Source organism: Saccostrea cucullata, unplaced genomic scaffold (genome assembly GCF_032062105.1).
Source record: "Saccostrea cucullata isolate Sc308-1 unplaced genomic scaffold, CSIRO_AGI_Scuc_v1 ctg4243, whole genome shotgun sequence".
Lineage (NCBI taxonomy): Eukaryota > Metazoa > Mollusca > Bivalvia > Ostreida > Ostreidae > Saccostrea > Saccostrea cuccullata.
In genome coordinates this window covers 15877-40694 of record NW_026931443.1, presented here as the reverse complement: position 1 = coordinate 40694, position 24818 = coordinate 15877, and the positions used below count along the sequence as shown (strand labels likewise).

The following is a 24818-nucleotide window of genomic DNA, read 5'->3' as shown; positions in this document are numbered from 1 at the left end:
GCACTATTGCATTTATTCTGTGAGTTTACGTGACGACTTTCTCCCCCTGTAGGCGATAGATTCCGGAAAACTGGAGTGAGAAAGGTAAATTATATATTTTGCATTTGTCTTGTTCCCACCTGGCTGTATGTACGATAATTATTGCCATCAATATAACTTTATTATAAAACATAAAACTGATTAGTGATGGCATTTTATGAATGGCTTAATCTGGTGAAAGAAATTGAATTATACATGTGTATATATACTAGGGTACTCCATCATTTAAAATTTTACTGTACATGTAGCTCAAACCATAAAACAGCCTTTTTGGAGATCAATGACATGTTAGACAAAACATATTGGGGATATTATATACAAAGTGTTGATTTATATCAATTTTTTTAATTTTAATAAATGTCTTCCAATACCAAAGTTCCCATTGGAGCCATATTAATTTTTGCACTTTTGGAAATGAAAAGAATCGCATTTTTACGTATTTATGTATTTTTTTTCTTATTTATGTATATGTTTATTTACATGTCAAATATAAACATTACCTAGAGCTACGGTCATACAGTTGACTTGGTATTGTATTTCATGAATTAATGTTAATCAATGAGAGTGGATCTCACTTACAAACATGAAAAAAAATAAAACTATAAAGTTACTTATAAGGAAAAGTAATCATTTAAAAACTTTGATATAAATCAAAAAAGATATTGCTTATTGAATTAAATCCTACTTATTTAAAACTTTGCTTAAAACCTTAATTTGGACCATGGGTACATGTATGCATCAACTTGTAACACAACTTCGGAATTATTCAATATAACTAACAAGATAATACTTTGTAGTCTCCATGGCAATTTTTCCTGGTTACCCAGTTTTTGTGCAAGATACCGTTTATTATTGTCAGTACCAGCTTTTCTCTGCATTTTTTTTTATCATCAGTCGTGTTTTCCCACTTCCGATTATAAAAAAAAAGGCCCATAACGATTCCAAATTTATTGATTGTTTTAATATACTTGTATTAATATTTAATTTGTCAGCTGATTCTCTCTTTAACACGGTGCATTTAATCATATAACCTATCGAGCTATGCTACTTCATGAAATTTATCCCTAACTACCCCAGACTAAAGTATGTGGTCATCTGTGAAAGAAGGGATTTCTTTATACATCCTGAATTTACTCCAAAAGTCTGCATGAATTGAATAAACAAAGCAGTTAGAGGTACATACATATCTTGTATTTTGTCCCTCTTGAATTTCGGTTTGCCACTTTTGAAAACAAATCTCTATTAACGAAAAAGTCGCATCCCAGTGTTCTATAGCAAAATCCTCTCTTGCAGATATTCTCGGGAAAGTTTTTCTATATGATGAAACTTCCCCCGGAAAGTTTGTAATTTAGCAAATCTTCATCTGGCAGTGATTTCTTTCAGAGGTTCGACACGATATGTTTTTACTAACCTCAAAATTGATCGTTCGTCACTAAGTTTTTTTTCTTTCTCACCGTTCTAGGCTTATTCTCCACCGAACCCCGTTCCTGATATCGCTTTATCAATGCACAAACTGTACATCGGTTTAGTCCTAAGCACTTTGCAATTTCTGATTGTTTTATTTCACTCTGAAAACTATTTACGATCCTTTGTTTTAAGCTTGGTGATAAATCTTTCGCCTTTCCCATTCTCTGTTTACATACAAAATAAAGTATATAATTGCATCACAAACATGATACGTTATATCTTATTATAAAGTAATACGTCATTTTACCCAGTCATGTGCCCTTTTTGTTTAAACATGCATACTGAGAGGAATTACAGGTAAATAAAAGTGTCCATTTCTTTTTAACCGCAATGGGGACGCCATTTTGTTTATAATATTATGAGCCACCGCTGTAGGTTTCATCATAAATAGTATTAAATGCCACTAAATAATTTTGTCCAAGTAGAAAAATTTTGATTTTGATGAAAATCTTTCAATGACTTTTAAATGAACAAGAATTATACATGTATATTTTAGTTTGGAAAAAACGAAAGTGGATAAGAGTGTATGAAATTAAACATTATTTAGTTGATTCTCGCTACTTTAGAATTTCAGTTGTTCAGCAATTATTTACAAGAAAATTCTGCTAAAAGGTACAGCTTTTTAAACTACAAGATGGAAAAGTCGAGGTCCTTCCAAATAGACTTGGACGAGAAACTCGGCGTATATACACCTGGACAATCTGTCACTGGAAGAGCAATCATTGATCTGGAAACAGATATGGAAATACGTGGTATTTTTTTTATGAGATTGTTTTACATCATATTAAACATAAGTAGATCTGGGGAGATTTTTTTTAAATGAAGGAAAACAGTATACTTTATTCCTAACTTATTTTTCTTAATTTGAAAATATTTGAACCCCTTTTGTGGTCCCATCCAGTGTTCAGTGGCATCAATACATCCAATCGGCCGGTCTCTCTGTCATCGTACTATATATAACATATCAGTATTCTATTGGTAAGGTCCCCCTTGTTATCATGCTTTATAATATTCTCTGTTGAGAAGTTGATGGCTCGGTTTAATACTCGGGGGAGTATTAAAACGAGTCATCAACTTCTCAATAGATAAGAGCTTTATGATATACGAGTAATTATAACAAAAGTTCCTCCTTGTCATAATACTTTATAACAAACTGGTATTTTAAAGCCTCTGTGTGACCCTTTGTCATCATACCGTATAACTTACCGGTATCTTATAATATAGACTCCCCCTTGTCATCACATCCAATTACATACTTCACTGTAGGTCGATATGTGGTTATAAGGACTCATGGCAATTGATATTGACCGAAGACACAGAAAGTGATAGCGACCGAGCCTGCGAGGTCGCTATCATTTTCTGTGTCTGTGGTCAGTATCAATTGCCATGAGTCCTTATAACCACATACTGACCGTTCACTGAGGTCCATAATAGTTATATTATATAATCACTCAAAGTTAATGCACTGACACAGTCCTAACTATACAGACTTGGCTGCTATTACGTCACAGTGGATAAAAACACGCTTCTTATATTATGACGTCACGTTCTACGTAACTTCAGTGCATCGGATTGAACTTGTGTCGTGCGATATCATTTTCCGCCGAAGCGCTTTCGTGTCAATATCGCAAAAGGGGGAATATCACGTGACGTCCTTTCAGCCAATGAAAATTACGAAAATAATCTTCTTAGATAATATTTAAGGAATGAATTTAATAGCTACACATTTTATACGGTATAAACTGGGTTGGGGCAGTTTAGGCTTTATAAACCGCGAAGCGGTTTATAAAAAAAAGCGTAAACTGTTCCAACCCAGTTTATACCGTATAAAATGGGTAGCTATTAAATTCATTGCTTATAATTTAATTTTCATTCATTTGATGTAAGAAAAAAAGAAGATTGTTCTAACAATATATATAAAGATATACTTTCTCTAAGGTCTATATATCGAGGGATTGTACCGAATCAAAAGACTACAATTGTTTTATTATTTTTTATCAGTTAATAGGAAATGTCTTAAAACCCTTTTTTCTAACACTCAGTACCTTCTCATACAAGGCATTGTTATGTCATTTGCATTATGATGTCACAGTAATAAAAACCAGCTGCAGTATCCGTTTTTAGAAACATCCAGTTTATAAAGACTAATATCAGCCCGAGTGGCCCCATAGCAGCCCGAGGGCTGATATGGGGCCCGAGGGCTAATATGACATATGATATGGATTTTTTATTATGTAGTATTCTATTTATCATATATTTTAAATACTTCATAATTATGCGAGTTCACATAAAGTCATTGAAGAATGTTTCGTGCATGTTTATGACACTTTTCTTTAAAATCTAATAGAACCAATATTTGGTCTTTGAAAACAAATTAAGTCCACAAATGTTAGAAAGAATTATTTTACACGTATATTTAAATAAAATAAAATAATTAACTTTTAAACTTTATATACAAACGTTACTTCCGGTTTGATAGATATTTTTTAACGCCGGTCCGATACGTGATATTTTTCAGACCGGTCCTTGATATGAGGTATTGTGACGTCACTCGTATTGCACAGTGTAGAGTCAGTGTATTTACTACTAAGGATAATATAACAAGTAGAGCTTTTTAAAAAAGCTTGCCGTCTTTAGCGACAACCTTAAACAATAAACTAATCTACATCTTTCAAGTCGTATAATTCTTTTGAATTTCTTGATTTCGTATTTCTACTTTAGATTTTTACTGGTATTAGCCCTACCGCGGTTGTCGCTCGGTCATCTCCGTAAACTGACTGAGATCTTCGGCAAACCCCGGCTGATTCCGTTAAATGTTACCTTCTCTTCAAACAAATAAGGGGAAAAGAATAAATGCAAATTGTAAAGCCATCAAGCAATATATAAAAATCAAATCTTATTTGAAACTTGATGAAAATAAAGAGACCTGTTCAGTTATTTTATTAAAAATAATGTTATTAAGAATTAATTACTGCTGATTTTGTTGTTCGTTTTGTCATTTTTTTAAGATTGGAAATATTGAAAAATTGTTAAGTCGTACGAAAATTAGACCATCAGAAAGTTATCTCCCTTGCCTTGAACAGCATTTCAACCAATGAAATAATTGAAAATTTTCTCATCATGTAATTTCTACCAATCACAGAAGAGAGGAAGTGCATAGTCCGAAGACTGTAAAAAACTTCAACTATATAATACCGTCTTCCAAGGAAGACGGTAATAAAACATACTATATTCCACATCACATCATTTATCAACCCTTGATCAATATCAGCCCTATGGTTGATACTGTCTCGGGCTGATACAGGATGTGATATGGAAAAGGGAATGTATTATCCTCTCTATAACACACCTGTATTTTAAAGGAAAAGTTCCACCTTGTCATCATACTTTATAACAATCTGGTATTTTAAAGCACAGGCCCCCTTGTCATCCTACTGTATAACTTACCGGTTATTTTAACACTGGTATCCCTTGTCATCATACTTTATAACAAACCGGAAATTTAAAGCAAAGCCCCCCCCTCCCCTTGTCATCATACTGTATAACTTACAGGTATTTTACAACAAAGGTCCTCCCTTGTCATCATTCGGTATAACTTACCGATATTTTCATCAAAGATTCCCCCCTTATACTTCACCCCCCCCCCCCCCCCACGCCATAATACTATACTGGTATTTTATAGCATATTAGGTTCCCCGCGGAAGATTTACTATAAAACAAAACTTACCCTACGGAAGAAAAGTTGCAACATCCCCTCTCTAAGGAATGACTGCTATGTAGAAAATTTTCCTTCTTAATTGCATTTCCATGGATTGATGCAACATAGTAAATTTTTCTCAAAATTATGATTTTATCCGGATTTGACTCTGTATACATGGTTATATAACCTAAACAAGCTAAAGACTTTATCAAAAAATCTATTCAATTATATCTCCGTTTCTTGTTTCCGCAATTAAACGGTTGAATTTTATTTGTAAACAGGAAAATTTCTTACTTAATATAAAAGAATAGTAAAAGATCTGTAACGCACACGTTTTAAATAAGGTTTTTTTTTTTTCATATATACATTTTTGATCTCATTCATGCATTGATTCGAAAACAACGGAAATATACTTACATGGATGTCTAAACATGCAGAGTGATAATTCAGTAATTCAACGAAATTTTCAATATTATCAGATTATAACCTCTCTTTGAAGAAATTAATGATCTTTCATAGGTAGAAAATTTCCCCTATGATGCTTGCTTTTCTCAATATTTTTGGAATAATTTTCCAGCAGTTTTAAAGTAAAATAAAATGTGAAGATTTATTGTCATATTTACGTCCAAGTGGAGACATATTTATATTTACTTAGAATATATAAAAGGAGAAAAGATAAACTCAAAATATCACGATACTCAACTTTTCCATTATACTAAAACATATTTTTTTTCATACATTTTGTAGAAATTAGATTAACGTTCGACGGAACAGCTCACGTATCTTGGGCCGATGATGAAAACTACACCTACAAGGGCCACCAAAAATATTTTGATGTAACAATATGTGTATTTGGGAAAGGTAAAAACGGACTTCAATAATGCATTAAGTTTACTTTTTTTTATTATTAGCATCTTAATGGATAAATGAGGCCATTCCAAGTTTTTTCTATGTTTAGCGTCCGCGTGCGCCTTGGTTTTTGACACCCTATATGAGAAAAAACACACAACAACAGGAATCCTGAAATTGATAAATTTAGTCGACATTTTTGAATTTGGTAAATTTCTCCAAATAATTCTGTACAGTAAGTTATACTGGGTGCATTGTAAGCATTTAAATCCGTTGTTTTTGCTTAAGAATAGATATTTCTTCTATTAAAGCAGTTTAGTTAGATCAAATCATTTGAAGGACGTCATTTTTATGACTTTAAAGCTTGTGTTTTAATATGTTTTGACTTGTGTGTTTTTTGCGAATAGGTAGGTTTTTGAAAGATGAGTGGACGCTAAACAGAGAAAAAACTTGGAATGGCCTGATGCTGAAAAAATAAAATATAGAAACTAATCATATATACTGTTAAACTGTTAAAAAAATAATAATTGAAAAAAAATAATGATTGAAAGAAAAAAAATGAGAACAATAAAAAAAGAAACGCATAGTAGAAATTATTCTAAGCTAAATTATATACAATAGTATTGTCATACAATTTAACTTAGCCGAAAATGAATCATTTGAATGCAAATTACTTTACGTTATAGCTACAGGCCTTTAGATCGCTCAGAAAAAAAATTGAGGCGTTGAATATTTTTTTCACACACAAATTTTTTAAAGCGATCCAAAGGCCTGTGGTTATAGCTAACAGATATTGTACAGAACGCAAGGACAATAAAACCTGTTTTGGAATAATCTTAATATTCGATCCCTGTAAAACTGAACTGTAGTTGGTTTCTGCTTCAGAAAATTCAGGCTTCAAAATTCTACATAAATCAGACCATGTGACATCAAAGGGGCGGATCAGGCAATTTTTGAAAAGGGGGGGTCCAGGGTGGTGCCCCCCTACACACATACACTCGAACATAGATTCACACACACACACACACACCCTTACACGGAGAGATCTTAGGCCGTGCTTTGTATTACGTGTCTTAATTCTTTGAGAAGGTAAATCCCCAACCCCCCAACCCCAGTCCGAATAAAAAAACAGAGACTACCCCAAAACTTCTGTAGCCTTAAAATTGAATGGATTTGCAGGATTTCCATAGAATACAAAGGGATTTTTTTAGAATTTGAAAAAGTTTTTGGGTGCGTTTTTGAAAACCTATATAAAACAAAGAATTACACGTAATTAACTGTGGCCTTATGCATATTCTCTTTTAAGACTTATTTAAGTTTGTTAGATGATCCGAAATAAACATATTTATTTCCTATCTAGCTTGTAACACGAGCTTTGATTGGTTAGTCGGGTGTAAATATCCGTGCACCCGACTTGAGCCGGGTGTAAATAAAATGTGACGTCACAATACATGCATTTTCTATGATAAAAAAAACCAAATAACATGACGTCACGATGCATTTTAGTACGTAGTTATTTAATCGATAGAGAGAGACACTCTCTGATGTTCACTGTCGTGATCCCGTGCCGGATTGGACAAAACAAGATGGCGGCGGAAACAAATCGAAAAAGGTACGTACCTGAGATTTCGGTAAATATCCCCGTTAACCGTCAGATATGCTTGTTCCAAAGATACTGTCGAATTCCTAGTAAAATGCTGATTAGTGTGTTTAATTGCTACTTTTCCTATCGTCTCTTAAATTTGAACATTTAACGACTGAAGACTGCAAATTTTTCCGATTGAGTTTGAAGCGGCATGGAGTTGTTTTTTTCTTCGATTTTGACCGTTTTATACATCCAGCAGCAGGAGTGTGTCTTACAAATAATAATTTGGAGTAATTCTGACCTGGTGTTATATGTTTATTTGTTATAACTCATTTTCTTTCAATGATATTTCGATTTATAAATATTGGCATGTGCTGGATTGGAATCGGTTAATTTTAATGGAAAATATGCCGGATTAGACTGCATTTTTGGTGCGGGATTGGATAATGCTCACGACGGTCATTTATTATACCCCCCGCTTGAAAAGCGGGATGGTATATAGTAATCGTTAATTCCGTCCGTCCGTCTGTCTGTCCGTCCGTCTGTTACGCTTTGGGGTAACCATCTCTTATCCGCAACTCCTCTCATACCACTGAATGAAATTTGATGCAACTTTCACAGAATCTTTATTACATATTGCCATTGTGCACCTCCTATTTTACTTTTTGATCCGACACATATTTTGGGTTTCCCAGCCAGAGGAAAACATGGACTTTTTCACCAGTTATAACCATATGGGAGGCGGGGGGTATCATTTAGTGAGCTCATCGCTCACAATACCTCTAGTTTAATAACCTTTTTTCTCTTTTAGTTTTAAACTATGGATGCATCGTTAAATGAACACCAGGAGGAGGAATTTAATATAGCTTATCTAAGGATCTGCACTCAGGAGTTTTGTAGAGGTGACACTTTACAACGCGTCAACAGCACAGAGTTCTCCAGGTATTGATGCAATATCCACGGCAGCTGCTACAGGTTGAACTACAACTTAACCTACGACGGCACATCAAAAACAGACATAGAGAAATTCAAAAAGTCTGAGGAACAGACACTGACAACCAAATATTTTAGGGTCTTAGATAAGGTATATCTATGAATACTGTGATTGTAGACCATGTCGGTAATACTTGGGTTCATTTATTACATCAAGACACAATCAAGTCAATATGGTAGTTTGACCAGTATTTATTGATGGTAATAATATAAGAAAAACCTGAAATAAAGTCATTATAATTAATAAACATTTACAAATCCTTACTGACTTTACTTTTAAATTACAAATATAATAAGATATAGATAAGTAATAAATATATTTACCAGGCACACTATATAAATCAGCTACTAATATTAAAGGTGACTATTCCCTTCAAGGGTGTAGCGCCGAGTGTGCGTGAATATTGTTATCCGCGGGAAAGTTAGTGAGAAGTTATTAATAGAAAGAAACTAGTCAAACCGGAAATGGTCAAATACGTCACACCTAACAAACATAAACACTCACACGTGGACATTCACACATGACAACACAAACGTAAACACACATAATAGAAATAATTAAAACATTGAAACTGAAACATTTAATTACTTACACTGGTTACATATTCCCCCCTTTTATTAAATGGCTCCTGACATTCTCTGAAATTAAATATCAGGCAAATGTTTTAATTCAAAGTGCTGAATCAACTCAATATCTATGTGCAACAAATTCAATAATCCAGCAAATAAGCATAAAAATAAAATCAAACCAAATTAAATAATCAAACACCATGTGAATCCATAAATGCATCACCAAAACACAACTCACTGACACTGAACACCAAACCTGCCAAAAACCTTTGACACATAAGACCTTGACATTACTGTCCAAGAATCATATCTACTGAACCAACCGATATCAAATGAATATGTTCCATTCAATCTCAGATTAAACATTAAATTTCATCAAGTATCAAATGATGATGGGGGCTCAATAATGTTACACTGTAAAATTACAGTATCAATTGTTTATCTTTAAATAAACAACATGTATCAGTTAAATTCATTCATAGATTCATTTATTTAGAAAAATATTCACATAAGTCATAAAAAACAAAAATAAAACACTATCTTCACTTAAGAAGTCCTTGAATTCACTGAATTCACTAATCACTTAACTCCGACTGTCTATTATTATTTTTTTTTTTTTTAACTTGTCCATTCGCCATATCTGTCTGGCTGCTTCTTAATTCTCGTTGACCGTCGTACGGGCATAGCTTCCTGTGACACATCAGGTACACTCTCGGAAGTTGGACTTGGCTCATTTCCACTATGGCTTGAATCGTTAACCCCTGAGGACTGAAATGATAAAGAATAATTACCATTATTGAAATCATTGTCACTTAGATTAATACCTGAATAACTATGACCTTCATCAACTACTGATGAAACATCTTGAATAGATGAGGGCTGTACAGGTTTTTCTCCCATAGATCTGGTCCTCACGACTCTTCTCACAGTCCAATCTTCTATATCACTCTCTGTTTCTGATGAATCTGATGAATCAATTGTCGCTGCTGGCACCTGTCTATCCACGCTTTCTTTCTTTGTCTGTTTCCGTCTACTGTTCTGTTGTTTATACTGTATTTCCTCCCCCTCTTGTAAACCAGAATAAGGAAGAAGCATATTCCTATGCAGAGTCCTGGTTCTGCCTGTTTTACCCTCAGCTTTCACTCTAAACACAGGAACATCGGGATTTGGCATTTCTTTAACAGTATAAATAGTTTCCTCCCACTTGTCAGCCAACTTGTTCTTACCCTTTAGTCCAACATTCCTTACCAAAACTTTATCCCCAGGCTCTAACTTTGTCTCTCTTACTTTCATATCATACCTCTGTTTGTTCTTTAAACCTGACTTTCTTGCCTCTTGAGATGCTATTGCATAAGCTGATTTCATTCTCTGCTGCAGCTTTTCCACATATCCCCTTGGATTAACATCGCCTTCATTTCCTGGGTCTAGTCCAAGAAAAGAATCAATTGGAAGTCTTGGACTCCATCCAAACATCAAGTAATGTGGGGAAAAACCTGTTGCGTCACTCTTTGTAGCGTTATATGCCTGAACCAAGGGAGCAACATGTTGTTTCCAGTCAGTCTTCTGTTTGGGATCCAGGGTTCCGAGCATCTTCAAAAGTGTCTGGTTAAACCTTTCTGCTGATCCATTGCCCATAGGATGGTATGGTGTCGTGCGGGTTTTCTGAATTCCTAGCAGCTTACAGAGCTCCTTTATAACTTTAGACTCAAAATTCCTGCCCTGATCACTATGTAGCTTTTCCGGAAATCCATAATGTAAAAAGTAATTCTCATATAAGGCTTTTGCGGTCACGGTAGCCTTCTGGTTCCGGCACGGTATGGCCTGTGCAAAGCGCGTATAATGGTCTGTTATGACCAATATATATTCACTGAATAATGGGATTCTTCATCCTCAAAACTAGATGGAACACCACATCCCTCCTTTACTTCTCTCAAGACTCAAAAAATCAATGCAAACCAACTCCATTGGATGTGTAGTTTCAATCGGAACCAACTCAGCAAAAGGCTTTGCTTGCGTCTTGCGCCTTATGCATCTAGGGCAATTATCTATTTTCTGAATTATCTCCCTTTCCAACCCTGGCCAAAAATACCTTTGCCTAGCTAACCACAATGTCTTTTCCTTCCCAGGATGACCTGTATCTCTGTGAATACCTTGGAAAGCTACCTCCCGATATACCTCAGGGATCACCAGCTGACTTACCTCTCTGTCATCTATAATTGCCTTCCTGTAGAGAATTCCATCTTTCAAATAAAGTTTCTTCCATTCCCGGAAAAATCTCTGGCCTGAATAATCTTCTTTCTTCATCTTCACTCTATTGGGATAAAATCCTTGTTTCTTCAACTCTATAACTCTTGCTAGATCCTTGTTCATACCTTCCGGATTAACACTTACCCGGAGGAATTCTGCGATACGGTTGTTTAAACGGTTTTGTGTCCTCTAATTCAATTGGAATCTTCACCCAACAAATGCTCTCTTCTCCAGTTAATGTCACTGAGATAATGGGATTCTTCATCCTCAAAACTAGCTGAATCTGATAACGAGTCATCTACAATAGTCTGGCAATATGGAACACCACATAATACAGACTGACATATGGCCTTAATAGCCTCAGAGAAGAGCTCCGGCTTCCTAGACAACCCATCAACTGGCTTTTTCTCTGAAATGCTAGAACTTATCAAAATTTCTTTTTCTACCCTTCTAATCTCTAACAACAACCTGTCATAATTCTTGATGTCATCATATTTATGTCTCGTTTGAGCCTTAAGCTTCTCTGAACTTAATGAAGTCCAAAACTTATGCCTTAACAAGTCATTCTTAGATGCACGATCAAGATAACCACTATCGATAGCATTTTGTAACATAGTCTCCAGTCTACAACCAAACGATGTTACGCACTCACCCGGTAGTTGATAAGCATTGAAAAATTCTTGCATAATCATGCCATTGTTGGAAATTTCACCAAACAAAATGTCAAGTTTCTCTAAAATTTGCTTAACACCTGCTTTCTCACCTAACGGAATCAACATTGTTTTTGCTGTACCCCTTAATGACCGTCTAATACTTTGTATCAGAATATTTGATTTAACATCAGGGTCACGCATCAGGCACTGTACCTCGAATCTCCATTCTTTGTACGAAACATCCCCCTTTTGAGGAGGGTCATCCCCTGAAAATTGTGGGATTCTTGGGATGTTTGTATTAAATTCATACACCTGATTAATGCTATTACCATCTTTGTCATAAAAGGTATTTTGAAGTTTGCTACTGCTAGTACTAGTGTCACCAAAATTACATGCCAACTTTGCAAAGGGATTGTGTTTCTGTCCCTGGTGCAAAGCTGGTGCATTGTAATCAGGTACAGATACCTTTGGTTTTGCACTCTGTTCTGAAGGTACAGATACCTCTGATTTTATAGGGTCACTGACTTTTGATGTTTTAACAGGGTCACCATCTTTTGTGGTTTTACCATCTTTTGTGGTTTTTGAAGGGTTACCATCTTTTGTGGTTTTACCATCTTTACCATCTTTTGTGGTTTTGGGGGTACTGGTTGCAACACCAGCAAAATCAAGTTTCTTTTCCTCTGCTGAGGACACATCCTCACTACCCTTTTGTTTATCTTGATCAGACATTTCTACTAACAACTTCTGTCACTTCACAGCAAATATTTACACCAACTGAACACTACTGTACACTGAACTGATATAAAATAAATATTCACAACTACAACTCAACAACTGAGTATACAACTGTTTAACTGAGCACCTCAAAACAACAATAGATCATTACACCTTCAACATACAACACAGCAACTGTTAACTGATGTAATAACTCTTATTCAACTGCTTAGTAAGTCACCTGGTAATATGTTTAGTTGTTTACTGTTGAATACTTTAAAGATGGATTAATTCAACTTATAATACCCAGTTTAAATAATTCTGTACATAATCATCTCAGACATCTGATGAAATTCCTAAAATTCAAAACCACTAACACACTCACAATACATACAGACACACACACAATAACTCTCTGCTCCGTAGGTCTGTCTACTGATCAACTGGACTGAAAGAAATTAGATTGATTAGTGCAATGCCTGCATGCTGGTTAGAAAGTGAACTCGGCTTTCTGCTACCTAAATTAATTTACAAACACCTAAATAAAATTTCAGCTTAACCTAGAAATAAATAAATAAATAAAGTATAGATATTGAACTTACAATGAAAAAAATATAAATAAATACAAAAATAATTTGCAAAAACAAACAATTATCAACCTGAAAAAGAAAAAAAATACACTACTACAGCCAAAAGTTTACAAACAGATTTGTTTACTATAAATAGAAACAAAAATAGACCTTGGGAATTCCCTTTTTACACTTAGTCCTCAGTATTCAGTACAGACAATACATAAGACTAAGACAATCACTTGCACAAACAAATATGACATAAATGCACATAGAATAACATGAGAAAATGACCATTTGTATGCACAATTGTTTACAGTACCTTTGCTCCGCAGACTAATTCACGAATCACGTTGTCCAGAAGACTCCATTTTGGTCGGTCATTGGTTCGCTGCGCGCATAACTGTGACGTCACGGTTCCGGAAGTTATCGGATTCGCCTCTCGGGATCCGCCTGTGAATTCACACTGTTACGAACACACCTTTACAATAACGTTCGACCAGCTCCAAACACAACACAACACTCACAGCTGATTTAGAATAGGTCCATATGAATTCAATACACACATAGACACACAGGTTATACCGTCGAGTGTAGCATAGGCCTATAATTCACTGGAATGGAAATGAAAAGGTCAGCGACTTCTCTAAGTCCGCCTTCTCGCCAATCCGCTCCCCGGGGATTTTTCTATGGATCCTCAGTCTTGTATACCTGGTTTTCCAATTATCGTGGGCGCCATTTGTAGACCATGTCGGTAATACTTGGGTTCATTTATTACATCAAGACACAATCAAGTCAATATGGTAGTTTGACCAGTATTTATTGATGGTAATAATATAAGAAAAACCTGAAATAAAGTCATTATAATTAATAAACATTTACAAATCCTTACTGACTTTACTTTTAAATTACAAATATAATAAGATATAGATAAGTAATAAATATATTTACCAGGCACACTATATAAATCAGCTACTAATATTAAAGGTGACTATTCCCTTCAAGGGTGTAGCGCCGAGTGTGCGTGAATATTGTTATCCGCGGGAAAGTTAGTGAGAAGTTATTAATAGAAAGAAACTAGTCAAACCGGAAATGGTCAAATACGTCACACCTAACAAACATAAACACTCACACGTGGACATTCACACATGACAACACAAACGTAAACACACATAATAGAAATAATTAAAACATTGAAACTGAAACATTTAATTACTTACACTGGTTACATGATAATTTCAAATCCAAAGCAATTGCACTGATTTCTCTCATGTACATGTATAATGTATCAAAGAGTTTTTAGATTAATTTTCTTTCACGTATTTTACTTTTTTGTTTGTTTTCATTAGACACCAAAAGTGAAGATGACTGTTATTTTATTAAATGTTACCAAAAATGTCAGTAATTTTCTTCGTCTTTTTTTTTAATACCTCTTCCCCGTAGAAGAAAAAAGGAATGCATTTGTCCCTATTGACACTTTTATCTTTAGCAAGTTACTATATTACCAAAATTTATTGTAAGCAATTTTACGGTAAGTTCATTTAATTTGCCGAATAAAAGAAGAAACAATCTAGAACTCTACTCGAACATGTACTTGGTTTTGTACAGTAGTAAGTTGCATTTAAAAATAACTTAAGCTCTGGTTAGAATTTGATATTGATAAAAAAATTACTAGTATTAATACAAAAAGTTGAAAACTGAAAAAGCTGTAAGAATTATGACTTTCCATATTATAAAGTCCTCGTCAAAATGATCAATATTGCAGTATTATGAAAATAATATTGCAACATTTATCTCAAATATTTGTATTTTTAGCGATATTTTAGATCCATGATTCAATGCATTAAAGGTTATAAACACCCCGATCTCGATTGCTTCATTTGTATTTTCTTTCAAACTTATTAATTTCAACTAAATTTTATTTAATCAAAAATTAAATTAATTGCCTTACTTAAAATGTAATATTTTACACATTAACAATGAAACAATTAGCATTTGAAGATATATTACAACATCATCGGGACCAAGCAATAAACCGTAACCTGAAACCAATTAACATTAAAAAAGGAACACACACATTTTATCTAAAAGATATGTTTATTATGTTAAACTAATGTAGTAAAACATACACAAGTTTAATTGAATAAATTTATGAAAATTTCCAGCGTACTCTAAAGTACTCTATAGTACTAGCATACGTACTCTGTTTATTATAACTAGGACCGAATTTCGCCAATGGCAAATTCTCGGGCCTTTTCAACCAACAGTCTAAAAACAACCTCGATCGAATGTACTTTATAGACACCATGAACCCCCCCTTTCACCAACTTTGAAATAAATGTTAGAAGACATCTTATCTGTGGAGTATGGAGTTTATATATTTTGAATGCAATGCTATTACTTAAAATATACAAGAGAAGGGAGGGACTTCTAACCCCTTCAGTCATATATTTAAATAAACAGGAAGTGTATATTTTTAACATCCGGTGATGTTAATACATTCGAGGTTGATTTTCCGACGCCTGGCGGAAAGACCCTAGATGATGCGATTGCGAATTTAGCCTCATGTGCACGGTGAAATTCTCGTACGCTTAAATAAGAGTTTTCACTTTTGCGGATAGATCCTCTGGCTTACTAATGGTTCCTCTTTTCCTTTTCCTGGCCCAACTTGTGAGCTCTTTCGGTTTTATCAACACAGTGGTCTCTGTAAAAGAAATATGGGTACATTAAAATCTGAGATAAAAAGAAATAGGAAAGAATTATTTTTTGGGGGGTGGGTGGGTGGGTTTGGTTAGACCATACCTGATATGAATATTTTATTCCCTTCAGTAAGATAAGGTATATATTGAATTCCTCCTCCTGGTATTTCATTTAACGATGCATCCAAAGCTTAAAAACTAAAAGATATAAAAGTTATTAAAAAAAATGACCATCGTGAGCATCATCCAATCCCGCACCAAAAATGCAGTCTAATCCGGCACATTTTCCATTAAAATTAACCGATTCCAATCCAGCACATGCCAATATTTTAAAATCGAAATATCATTGAAAGAAAATGAGTTATAACAAATAAACATATAACACCAGGTCAGAATTACTCCAAATTATCATTTGTAAGACACACTCCTGCTGCTGGATGTATAAAACGGTCAAAATCGAAGAAAAAAACAACTCCATGCCGCTTCAAACTCAATCGGAAAAATTTGCAGTCTTCAGTCGTTAAATGTTCAAATTTAAGAGACGATAGGAAAAGTAGCAATTAAACACGCTAATAAGCATTTTACTAGGAATTCGACAGTATCTTTGGAACACGCATATCTAACGGTTAACGGGGATATTTACCGAAACCTCAGGTACCTACCTTTTTCGATTTGTTTCCGCCGCCATCTTGTTTTGTCCAATCCGGCACGGGATCACGACAGTGATGTTTACAAAGCATTTTTATGGTTACAAAGGAAATAAATTCGTTATCCAGGTCCAATCAAGGGTGTACGGGGATTTACCCCGGGTTGTATTCCATACACCCTTCGGCCTCTTCGGCCTCAGGGTGTTTGGAATAAAACCCGGGGTAAATCCCCGTACACCCTTGATTGAACCTGGATAACTAATAATAACCAAAGATCACCGGAATCTGATATCAAATTATACCCCGCATGTAACTTATCATATATTGATATAAGTGGAATAGTTCTACCATTCTCTCAAAAATAAAAACGCTGAAAGGGAGAATAGTGAAGGTAAATGGAGGGAAGGAAATATGCGGAACTCTACCGATATAGCAAGTGAAATATGAGCAACCAATCGAGCTGTTCGTAACTACGTTTATATGTTAGTTCTAAGTACAAATATCAATTCCAAAAACGTTTTGTCTTCCTTCTCTCTCTCTCCCTCGGCAAAAATAAAGGGGTTCCAACCCCCGGACCCCCCCCCCCCCCCTCGGATCCGCCAATGCATCAGCACCACAGGATCGTTCAATGATTTACTTCATCTACATTTAATTTGACAAGATCGTCTACAGCATCAGGTTTCCTTGAGATACAGATTATCTGAACAGACCGCTCTTTGATCGACTACGAGATGCTGGAATAAGAGTCAGCAGACCTATTCATGGCGTTGTTCTGACTCCGCAACTCCTCCAACAAACAACCTTCAAAGGTCTCAGGCCAACAGAGTATGGTCACAGCAGCGCTGTTGCGAATAGTTTCGTTCAGTTACATACCATAATTTATAGCAAGCCTGACAGATTGAGAAATGTCAGTGTATGTACTTAATTATTAATGTTTTGCAGAAAATTACACCTGGAAGACTGATATTTAGTGATGGTAGTGTTATGATATGATCAACGGAATTCTATAAAGGCAGGACTGATTTGGTTCATATTGAAAGGACTTTGACGGCACAACGGTACATTGGCAAAGTCCTACATCCACATGTTTCCCAATGATGCAGCATCCTGGAGCCGTATAAAAATATGACAGCGCAGGGCTACATTCGGCTTGTCTGAAAAGTTCATTCTTACAAAACCACAATGAAAAAATAATTCTTGCAAAGCCGCAACATCCAATTCTGTCTTGATCATCTTAAACCCCACTGAGTATCGGGAAGATTGGGTGCTAGGTATATCCAACAAAGACAACTAACTGCAACCCCAGATTCTGCAAAAGGCGGTCCAAGTTCTGCAGTTAGTGTGTGATAACATCCGTAGGCTGTTCTCAGACACTCAACTTCATCCATTGGAAGAGTTGTCAGGCTGTCATTTTTGTCCGGGGTTGGGGGGGGGCATACTAGATACATGTTAGAAATCTTTAATGACATAGAACTGTCTTTGATCTTGATATTTACCACTGATTATTTCATTTTGATTGTAGACATACCTTGTATTGTTTACAGAACTTGTTTGTTATAAAATATGTCATTCTCTTAAGTAACTTCTGTATTCCAATGTGACACTAAAATTTTACTTTGCGTTTCTTTTTTTGACCAGTATATATTTTTAAAAGTTTTTTTGCATTTTTATCATGATATTAAACAGTTCCAAAACTATTTAAGGTTTGGTGGGAGGTGATTTACACCGTTTGCCCCCGGCACAACATGTGTTCCCTTTCACGTTCGTGTTACCTCTCCAGTTGCCGTCTTCCTTCGAGGGAGAACACGGGTACGTTCGGTACAAAGTAGAAGGAATAATAGACCGACCCCGGAAATCCAATCTACGCAGTGTTAGGCCTTTCACTGTCTTAACAACATTAGACCTGAATCTAGAACCAGCAGTTGCTGTGAGTAATTGAAAGTGTTTCTAATCAAAGTACCAGTACTTTCTATGCATGCATTAATTGTCATGTATGTGGAAAATTATGCTCTCTTTTTTCAGAACGGTATAGAAATTCAGAACTCGAAAGACCTTTGCTGTCTATGTTGTAAATCAGGGCCTATCGTGGGAACGTTGAAACTTAATAGAACTGGATATGTTCCTGGGGAGTCAATTTATTTCGAAGCAAGTGCTCAGAATAATACCAGCCGGGTTTGTAGTATGTATGCTGATCTACAAATGGTACGCGACCTTAAATTATATTGCTTTTTTGTATTTTTATAAAATAAAACTTTATCTATGCCGACCAGTAATTCAATTAAATCTACAGCTGGCGAATTTGGAATTCCCTATGAAACACAAACCATAAGATAACCAAGCCAATGTATTAACTTTTGTTGTCGTCTCTCTACATAAAGATTATCCTGTACGTTTATGGAAAAGTTACACGTGTAAATATACATATTTCAATCACCAAAAAGTTGTGTTTCAGTAAAATCTTCTCTATTAAAATAAAAGGTATTGATTATTTAATAGGTCACAAACTACACTGCCTACTTGCAAGGAAGGAAAAGCACAATGACATTACCGAAAGTAATCAATCGTATTAAGCACCAAGATTTGCCTCCTGGTCAGTCAGAGGTTTGGAGTGGAGATAGGTTTGTGATTCCGCCTCTGGCACCTTCTTACCTGGGAGGGTGCTCTCTCATCAAGATCAAATATTTGGTAACGGTAAGAAAACTGGAGTAATTACTGTAAAGTGATGATATAATGAATCCTTGACATGTGATACAGTATTCATCTGTAAAATATCACTATAAAATGAGGATGAAATGGTCCAGGATAAAATTCAGATTTTCTTCTGTAGCTTTCAATAAACCCCTCTGGACCGTCGTTCAACTTACAAATCCCAGCTGAAGTTATCATAGGAACAATTCCACTGCAATCCGTGGTACAGCAATTTCAACAGGCAAATTCAACAACTCAGCCATCCGCTCCACCATTAATGCGTATGTTTTATCAATTTTACAAGTACTGGTACCTTACATATGTTCACAACTCTTGAACACTGCTTGTTCACTGCTGTTGTGATACCCTAAAAGTAAACTAAACCTCAGGTTACAGGAACGTAGCATCGCTTCTTGAAAGAAGGGGCAGAAAAAAATTGAAAACTTACCTGAAAAAAAAAATTGGACTTAGGGGTGGTGGTTTATCATTTTCGACAAGAAAATTTTTAAAACATTTCTATGAAAAAAATCATCTATGCTGCAACAAAAAATGAGTGGGAGGGAGAACCTTTCAATGAACATAATCATACTAACTTAACAGTCAAAAGACATGTTTCAAAAACAGTGGGGAAGGGGGGGGGGCAGCCCCCAGCCCCACCCCGATACTACGTGCCTTGGCTATAGGTAGTTAGAAAAGAACTAATATACTGTGTCTTTTGTTTACAAGTATATACATCTCTGGTCATCAAAAAGGGCACCGCAAAGCGGAGCATGCCCTCGGAAAAGAACACATCCCGATATCAATTACTACTTGCGCAACTTTTGTTCGCATGCATTAACTCACTCACCCACCCACACCCTCACACACACATAAGCTTAATTGTTACTTTATCTACTACAACTTTCGTTTCGAGGGGATATTTATAAGCTCTTGCAAAAAAAGATATAATTACATGTATATGAATTCTAAACTTAAAGCATTGTTTATGGAGTTCAAATTATTTATCCTGCAGCTGATCCTAGCTTCACTGAGTCGATCTGGGGCCCTACCAACATCGGGAGGGACGAGGGGGGAGAAAACGGACAGATATATGGACAACTGGAATTTACTCCCAGATACTCGTTTTACAAGCGGTAGTTGGTTACACGTCGTGTATATGAACACTGAGGTATTCCTCTGCCTTGAAGAGAAAGAAAATAAGTACATATTTAGAATTCAAATCCATTCAGTTTTTGGTTGTCTTTCTGTTATATTTTTAATTTTTCTTGATTGTGTGCCATATACATATGTGTAAATAAATCCGTTTACAATTATTAGAATAAATGTTCAAACATAGTCTGATCACAATAACATCACAGAAAATCATACTATGCTCTTAGTAGTGTGAAAAGTATACGCAGTGTTGACATGGTATAGCAGACTAAACTGTCCAAAAGTAAAAATGTTTATATACCCTCGACTGTGTCATACGTACTTTACAATGTTTTACAACCAAAAAATCAATTACTATCTTTATCGTGAAGTACTATATGGAATATCATTTAGAATATATATATAGGTATTATTTGTCTTGCTTCCTGTGTGTACAGTCGGCATATATTTTTATAGAATGATTGTTTTAGGGTTTTTGTTCAAACTTTTCATGTATATATGAAACACATTGTAATGTTACTATTTGTTACAAAAATGATTTATATTTAAAAAAAAAATAAATACAAAAATTCTTAGGCTGTTTTCGGGGAGAGGGAGGTTGGAGGAATTTTAAGGGTGCATGCAAATGAAATTGCTAGGCTTAAGTAGAATTTGTTGTAAACGTCTATGTCCCGTGAAGGTCGTTAAATTTTCATTACCGATTAGTATATAATGTTATGATGGTTTTAAATATATTCAAGGAAAGAAAGGGTTACCGATACGATATAGAAAACAATCATAAAAAACGTTAATTTACGATGAATCATTATTCAGCAAGTGCGATGATGACGGTTATCTATTATAGGGTATCTTCTATCATCTACAAACACTAATGAATATAAAATACTTTGCTCAAAACTAGTTACAAATATAACTTGAAACTAATACTACAGTCACTTTAAAACTTCTACTTGTTAAGTCACTTCAAAGTAAAAGAATCGCTAAAAAACATAAGCATAACTTCCAGTGTTTTCTTAGCATTCTAAATGACTGGTCCATGTAGTAACGTCACAGTGGCCAAAGGCCCGAAACTGCTCGATTCAGAAAATCGCTTAGGTGTGAAATGGGGTTTTCCCCGATATCTCCCTTAATTGTTCATAGATTTTGATGCGTTTTTTTCTTTGATTTTGTTTCGCCGTAATCTCTAACATATAAAAGAATTGCGATTCATTTCCATTACCCTTTAAGTTAGGAATAAGTTGAAAGACGTAAGCACCAGTATGGTGATGGCGAAATAAGACTTCAAGAATAAGGAAGGTTACGATGGAAACGCCGAAGTAATCTTGTTTATCATACAATTTACTTGTTAGTCGACCCTCAAAGTATATGGTCAGTAAAACATCCAAATGTGACAGCACTGTGATATTATTCTTTTTAAGTGCAATAGTATGGGCAGCGGAAAGGGCAAAAATTACCATAATGAGAAAATAAATAATTTTTTGAATTTCTATAACCATAAAAACTTAACAAATGATGTACAATGCATAAGCAACAGACCTTTTCGCAGAACAAATATACACTAAAGCAAATATATCCGCTGCCCATACACTAGGTTACATGTATATCGATTTGATATACCCGGTATGAATTTAGGTAACTATTAATTCGTCGGTATATCTGAATGTTAAATTTAAGGTCACAGCAGTGTATTTTTTCTATTTTGAAGTTTTTTGAAAATTTTGCTTCATAGGAATATAAAAAACAATTCGACAAATAGAGCAAACGGAATTCCAACAGTTTGTCTCCGAAGACTACTTAAATGTTGTCAACAGGAACTACACGTCTTTTTAATATTAACTATACATTCAGTGGCGTAGCATCGTTTTTGAAAGTGGGGGGGGGGGGGGGGGGGGGGGGCCCCCCCCCCCCCCCCCCCCCCCCCCCCCCCCCCAAAAAAAAAAAAAAAAAAAAAAAAAAAAAAAAAAAGAAAAAAAAAAAAAGGAAAACGTTGCACAAAGTCAAAAATCCTATTTCGTGGGGGGGGGGGGGGGGGGGGGTAGGTAAACTTATACTACATTTTCGGTACATTTCTAAAAGTGGGGGGGCCAAACAGGCTTTGAATTAACATTTCCTATAGTGTAAGTAAAGTTGGGAAAAAAAGTGGGGGGGGGGGGGGCAGGCCCCCCCCTGGCCCCCCCCCCGGATACTACGCCCCTGCATTAGAGTACTTTAATGTAGAATCAGAAAGTTTAACAAAATAATTTTGTTGATGACCAATCACATTGACAAGTTACGAATTTTGTAATATTTTAATTTCGAAAATATGTTTTGTCTCCCCGACAACAGGAATGGGCTACAGTTTAACTTGGGTTAGTTATAGGAGATATTGAATTGCTTTTAAAGTATGTATCTAAAGCATTAGCATTGTATGGCATTTATAAACAAGAGGCCCATGGGCCACATCGCTCACCTGAGCACTGCGGCTAGGAAAAAATAGAATTGGTTTATTATTGAAAAGTTTAAATCCAAAAGTAGTCCCATGACCAATTATGGCTTTGTTATTCTTGAGAAGAAGATTTTTAAAGAATTTTACTATATTATATTTCTATGTAAAACTTTCGCCCTACCCCCCGGGGGTCATTATTTGAACAAACTTGAGTCTACACTACCTGAGGATGCTTCCATATAAATATGAAAAATTATGGCTTTGCTATTCTTGAGAAGAAGATTTTTAAAGAATTCTACTATATATTTCTATGTAATACTTTGGTCGGCATTTTGGCCCTACCCTACCCCCGGGGGTGATGATTTGAACAAACTTGAATCTACACTACCTGAGGATGCTTCCATATAAATATCATCAATTATGGCTTTCATATTCTTGAGAAGAAGATTTTTAAAGAATTTTACTATATTATATTTCTATGTAAAACTTTGGTCGGCCATTGTGGCCGCACCCTACCCCCCGGGGGGTCATGATTTGAAGAAACTGGAATCTACACTACCTGAGGATGCTTCCATATAAATATGAAAAGTTATGGCTTTGCTATTCTTGAGAAAAAGATTTTTAAAGAATTCTACTATATATTTCTATGTAAAACTTTGGTCGGCATTTTGGCCCTGCCCTACCCCCGGGGGTGATGATTTGATATGTATTTGATATGTAAAAAGCATTTTGGCCCTACACTACCCCCGGGGATAATGATTTGAACAAACTTGAATCTACACTACCTGAGGATGCTTCCATATAAATATCATCAATTATGGCTTTGTTATTCTTGAGAAGAAGATTTTTAAAGAATTTTACTATATATTTCTATGTAAAACTTTGGTCGGCCATTGTGGCCCCGTCCTACCCCCGGAGGTCATCATTTGAACAAACTTGAATCTACACTACCTGAGGATGCTTCCATATAAATATGATCAATTATGGCTTCGTCATTCTTGAGAAGATGATTTTTAAAGAATTTTACTATATATTTCTATGTAAAACTTTGGTCGACCATTGTGGCCCCGCCCTACCCCTGGGGGTCATGATTTGAACAAACTTAAATCTATACTACCTGAAGATGCTTCCATATGAATATCATCAATTATGGCTTTGTTATTCTTGAGAAGAAGATTTTTAAAGAATTTTACTATATATTTCTATGTAAAACTTTGGTCGGCCATTGTGGCCCCGCCCTACCCCTGGGGGTCATGATTTGAACAAACTTGAATCTACACTACCTGAGGATGCTTCCATATAAATATCATCAATTATGCCATTCTTGAGAAGAAGATTTTTAAAGAATTTTACTATATATTTCTATGTAAAACTTTGGTCGGCCATTTTGGCCCCGCCCTACCCCCGGGGTCATGATTTGAACAAACTTGAATTTACACTACCTGAGGATGCTTCCATATAAATATCATCAATTATGGCTTTGTTATTCTTGAGAAGAAGATTTTTATAGAATTTTACTATATATTTCTATGTAAAACTTTGGTCGGCCATTTTGGCCCTGCCCTACCCCTGGGGGTCATGATTTGACCAAATTAAATCTACACTACCTGAGGATGTTTCCACATAAGTTTCATCTTTCCTGGCACAGTGGTTCTTGAGAAGAAGATTTTTAAAACATACCACCAAATTTTCATTAATTCCCAATTATCTCCCCTTGAATGAGGGCGTGGCCCTTCATTTGAACAAACTTGAATCCCGTTCACCCAAGGATGCTTTGTGGCAAGTTTGGTTGAAATTGGCCCAGCGGTTCTTGAGAAGAAG

The 24818-nt window shown here is 35.4% G+C and overlaps 2 protein-coding genes and 1 long non-coding RNA gene across 3 annotated transcripts; 1 reads left to right on the top strand and 2 right to left on the bottom strand.

Moving 5' to 3' along the window:
* On the top strand, nt 1-20714 carry LOC134232636 (arrestin domain-containing protein 3-like). The gene is made up of 8 exons (XM_062714626.1): nt 1-84; nt 2073-2258; nt 5954-6067; nt 18436-18659; nt 18755-18934; nt 19229-19423; nt 19560-19701; nt 20433-20714. The coding sequence occupies exons 2-8, from the start codon at nt 2141-2143 to the stop codon at nt 20555-20557; spliced, it is 1098 nt and encodes a 365-aa protein (XP_062570610.1). The 5' UTR covers nt 1-84; nt 2073-2140; the 3' UTR covers nt 20558-20714.
* LOC134232634 (zinc finger CCHC domain-containing protein 12-like) lies at nt 11645-12832 on the bottom strand. Its single transcript, XM_062714625.1, has one exon. It carries the CDS (start codon nt 12830-12832, stop codon nt 11645-11647), a length of 1188 nt encoding a protein of 395 aa, XP_062570609.1.
* Nucleotides 15555-16788, bottom strand: LOC134232635 (uncharacterized). Its single transcript, XR_009984816.1, has 3 exons — nt 16748-16788; nt 16189-16283; nt 15555-16090 (listed from the first exon to the last, which is right to left on the bottom strand). It is a non-coding gene; the product is annotated as an uncharacterized LOC134232635 (long non-coding RNA).
* Nucleotides 20715-24818: the final 4104 nt, after the last annotated feature.

What these genes read in the sequence shown, in the direction of transcription:
- LOC134232636 (XM_062714626.1), top strand. Translation starts at nt 2,141, where the DNA reads ATGGAAAAGTCGAGGTCCTTCCAAATAGACTTGGACGAGAAACTCGGC. An exon ending in AATATGTGTATTTGGGAAAG is followed by an intron (nt 6,068 to 18,435) that starts GTAAAAACGGAC and finishes AAACTATTTAAG; the next exon opens with GTTTGGTGGGAGGTGATTTA. An exon ending in ATCTAGAACCAGCAGTTGCT is followed by an intron (nt 18,660 to 18,754) that starts GTGAGTAATTGA and finishes CTCTTTTTTCAG; the next exon opens with AACGGTATAGAAATTCAGAA.
- LOC134232634 (XM_062714625.1), bottom strand. Translation starts at nt 12,832, where the DNA reads ATGTCTGATCAAGATAAACAAAAGGGTAGTGAGGATGTGTCCTCAGCA.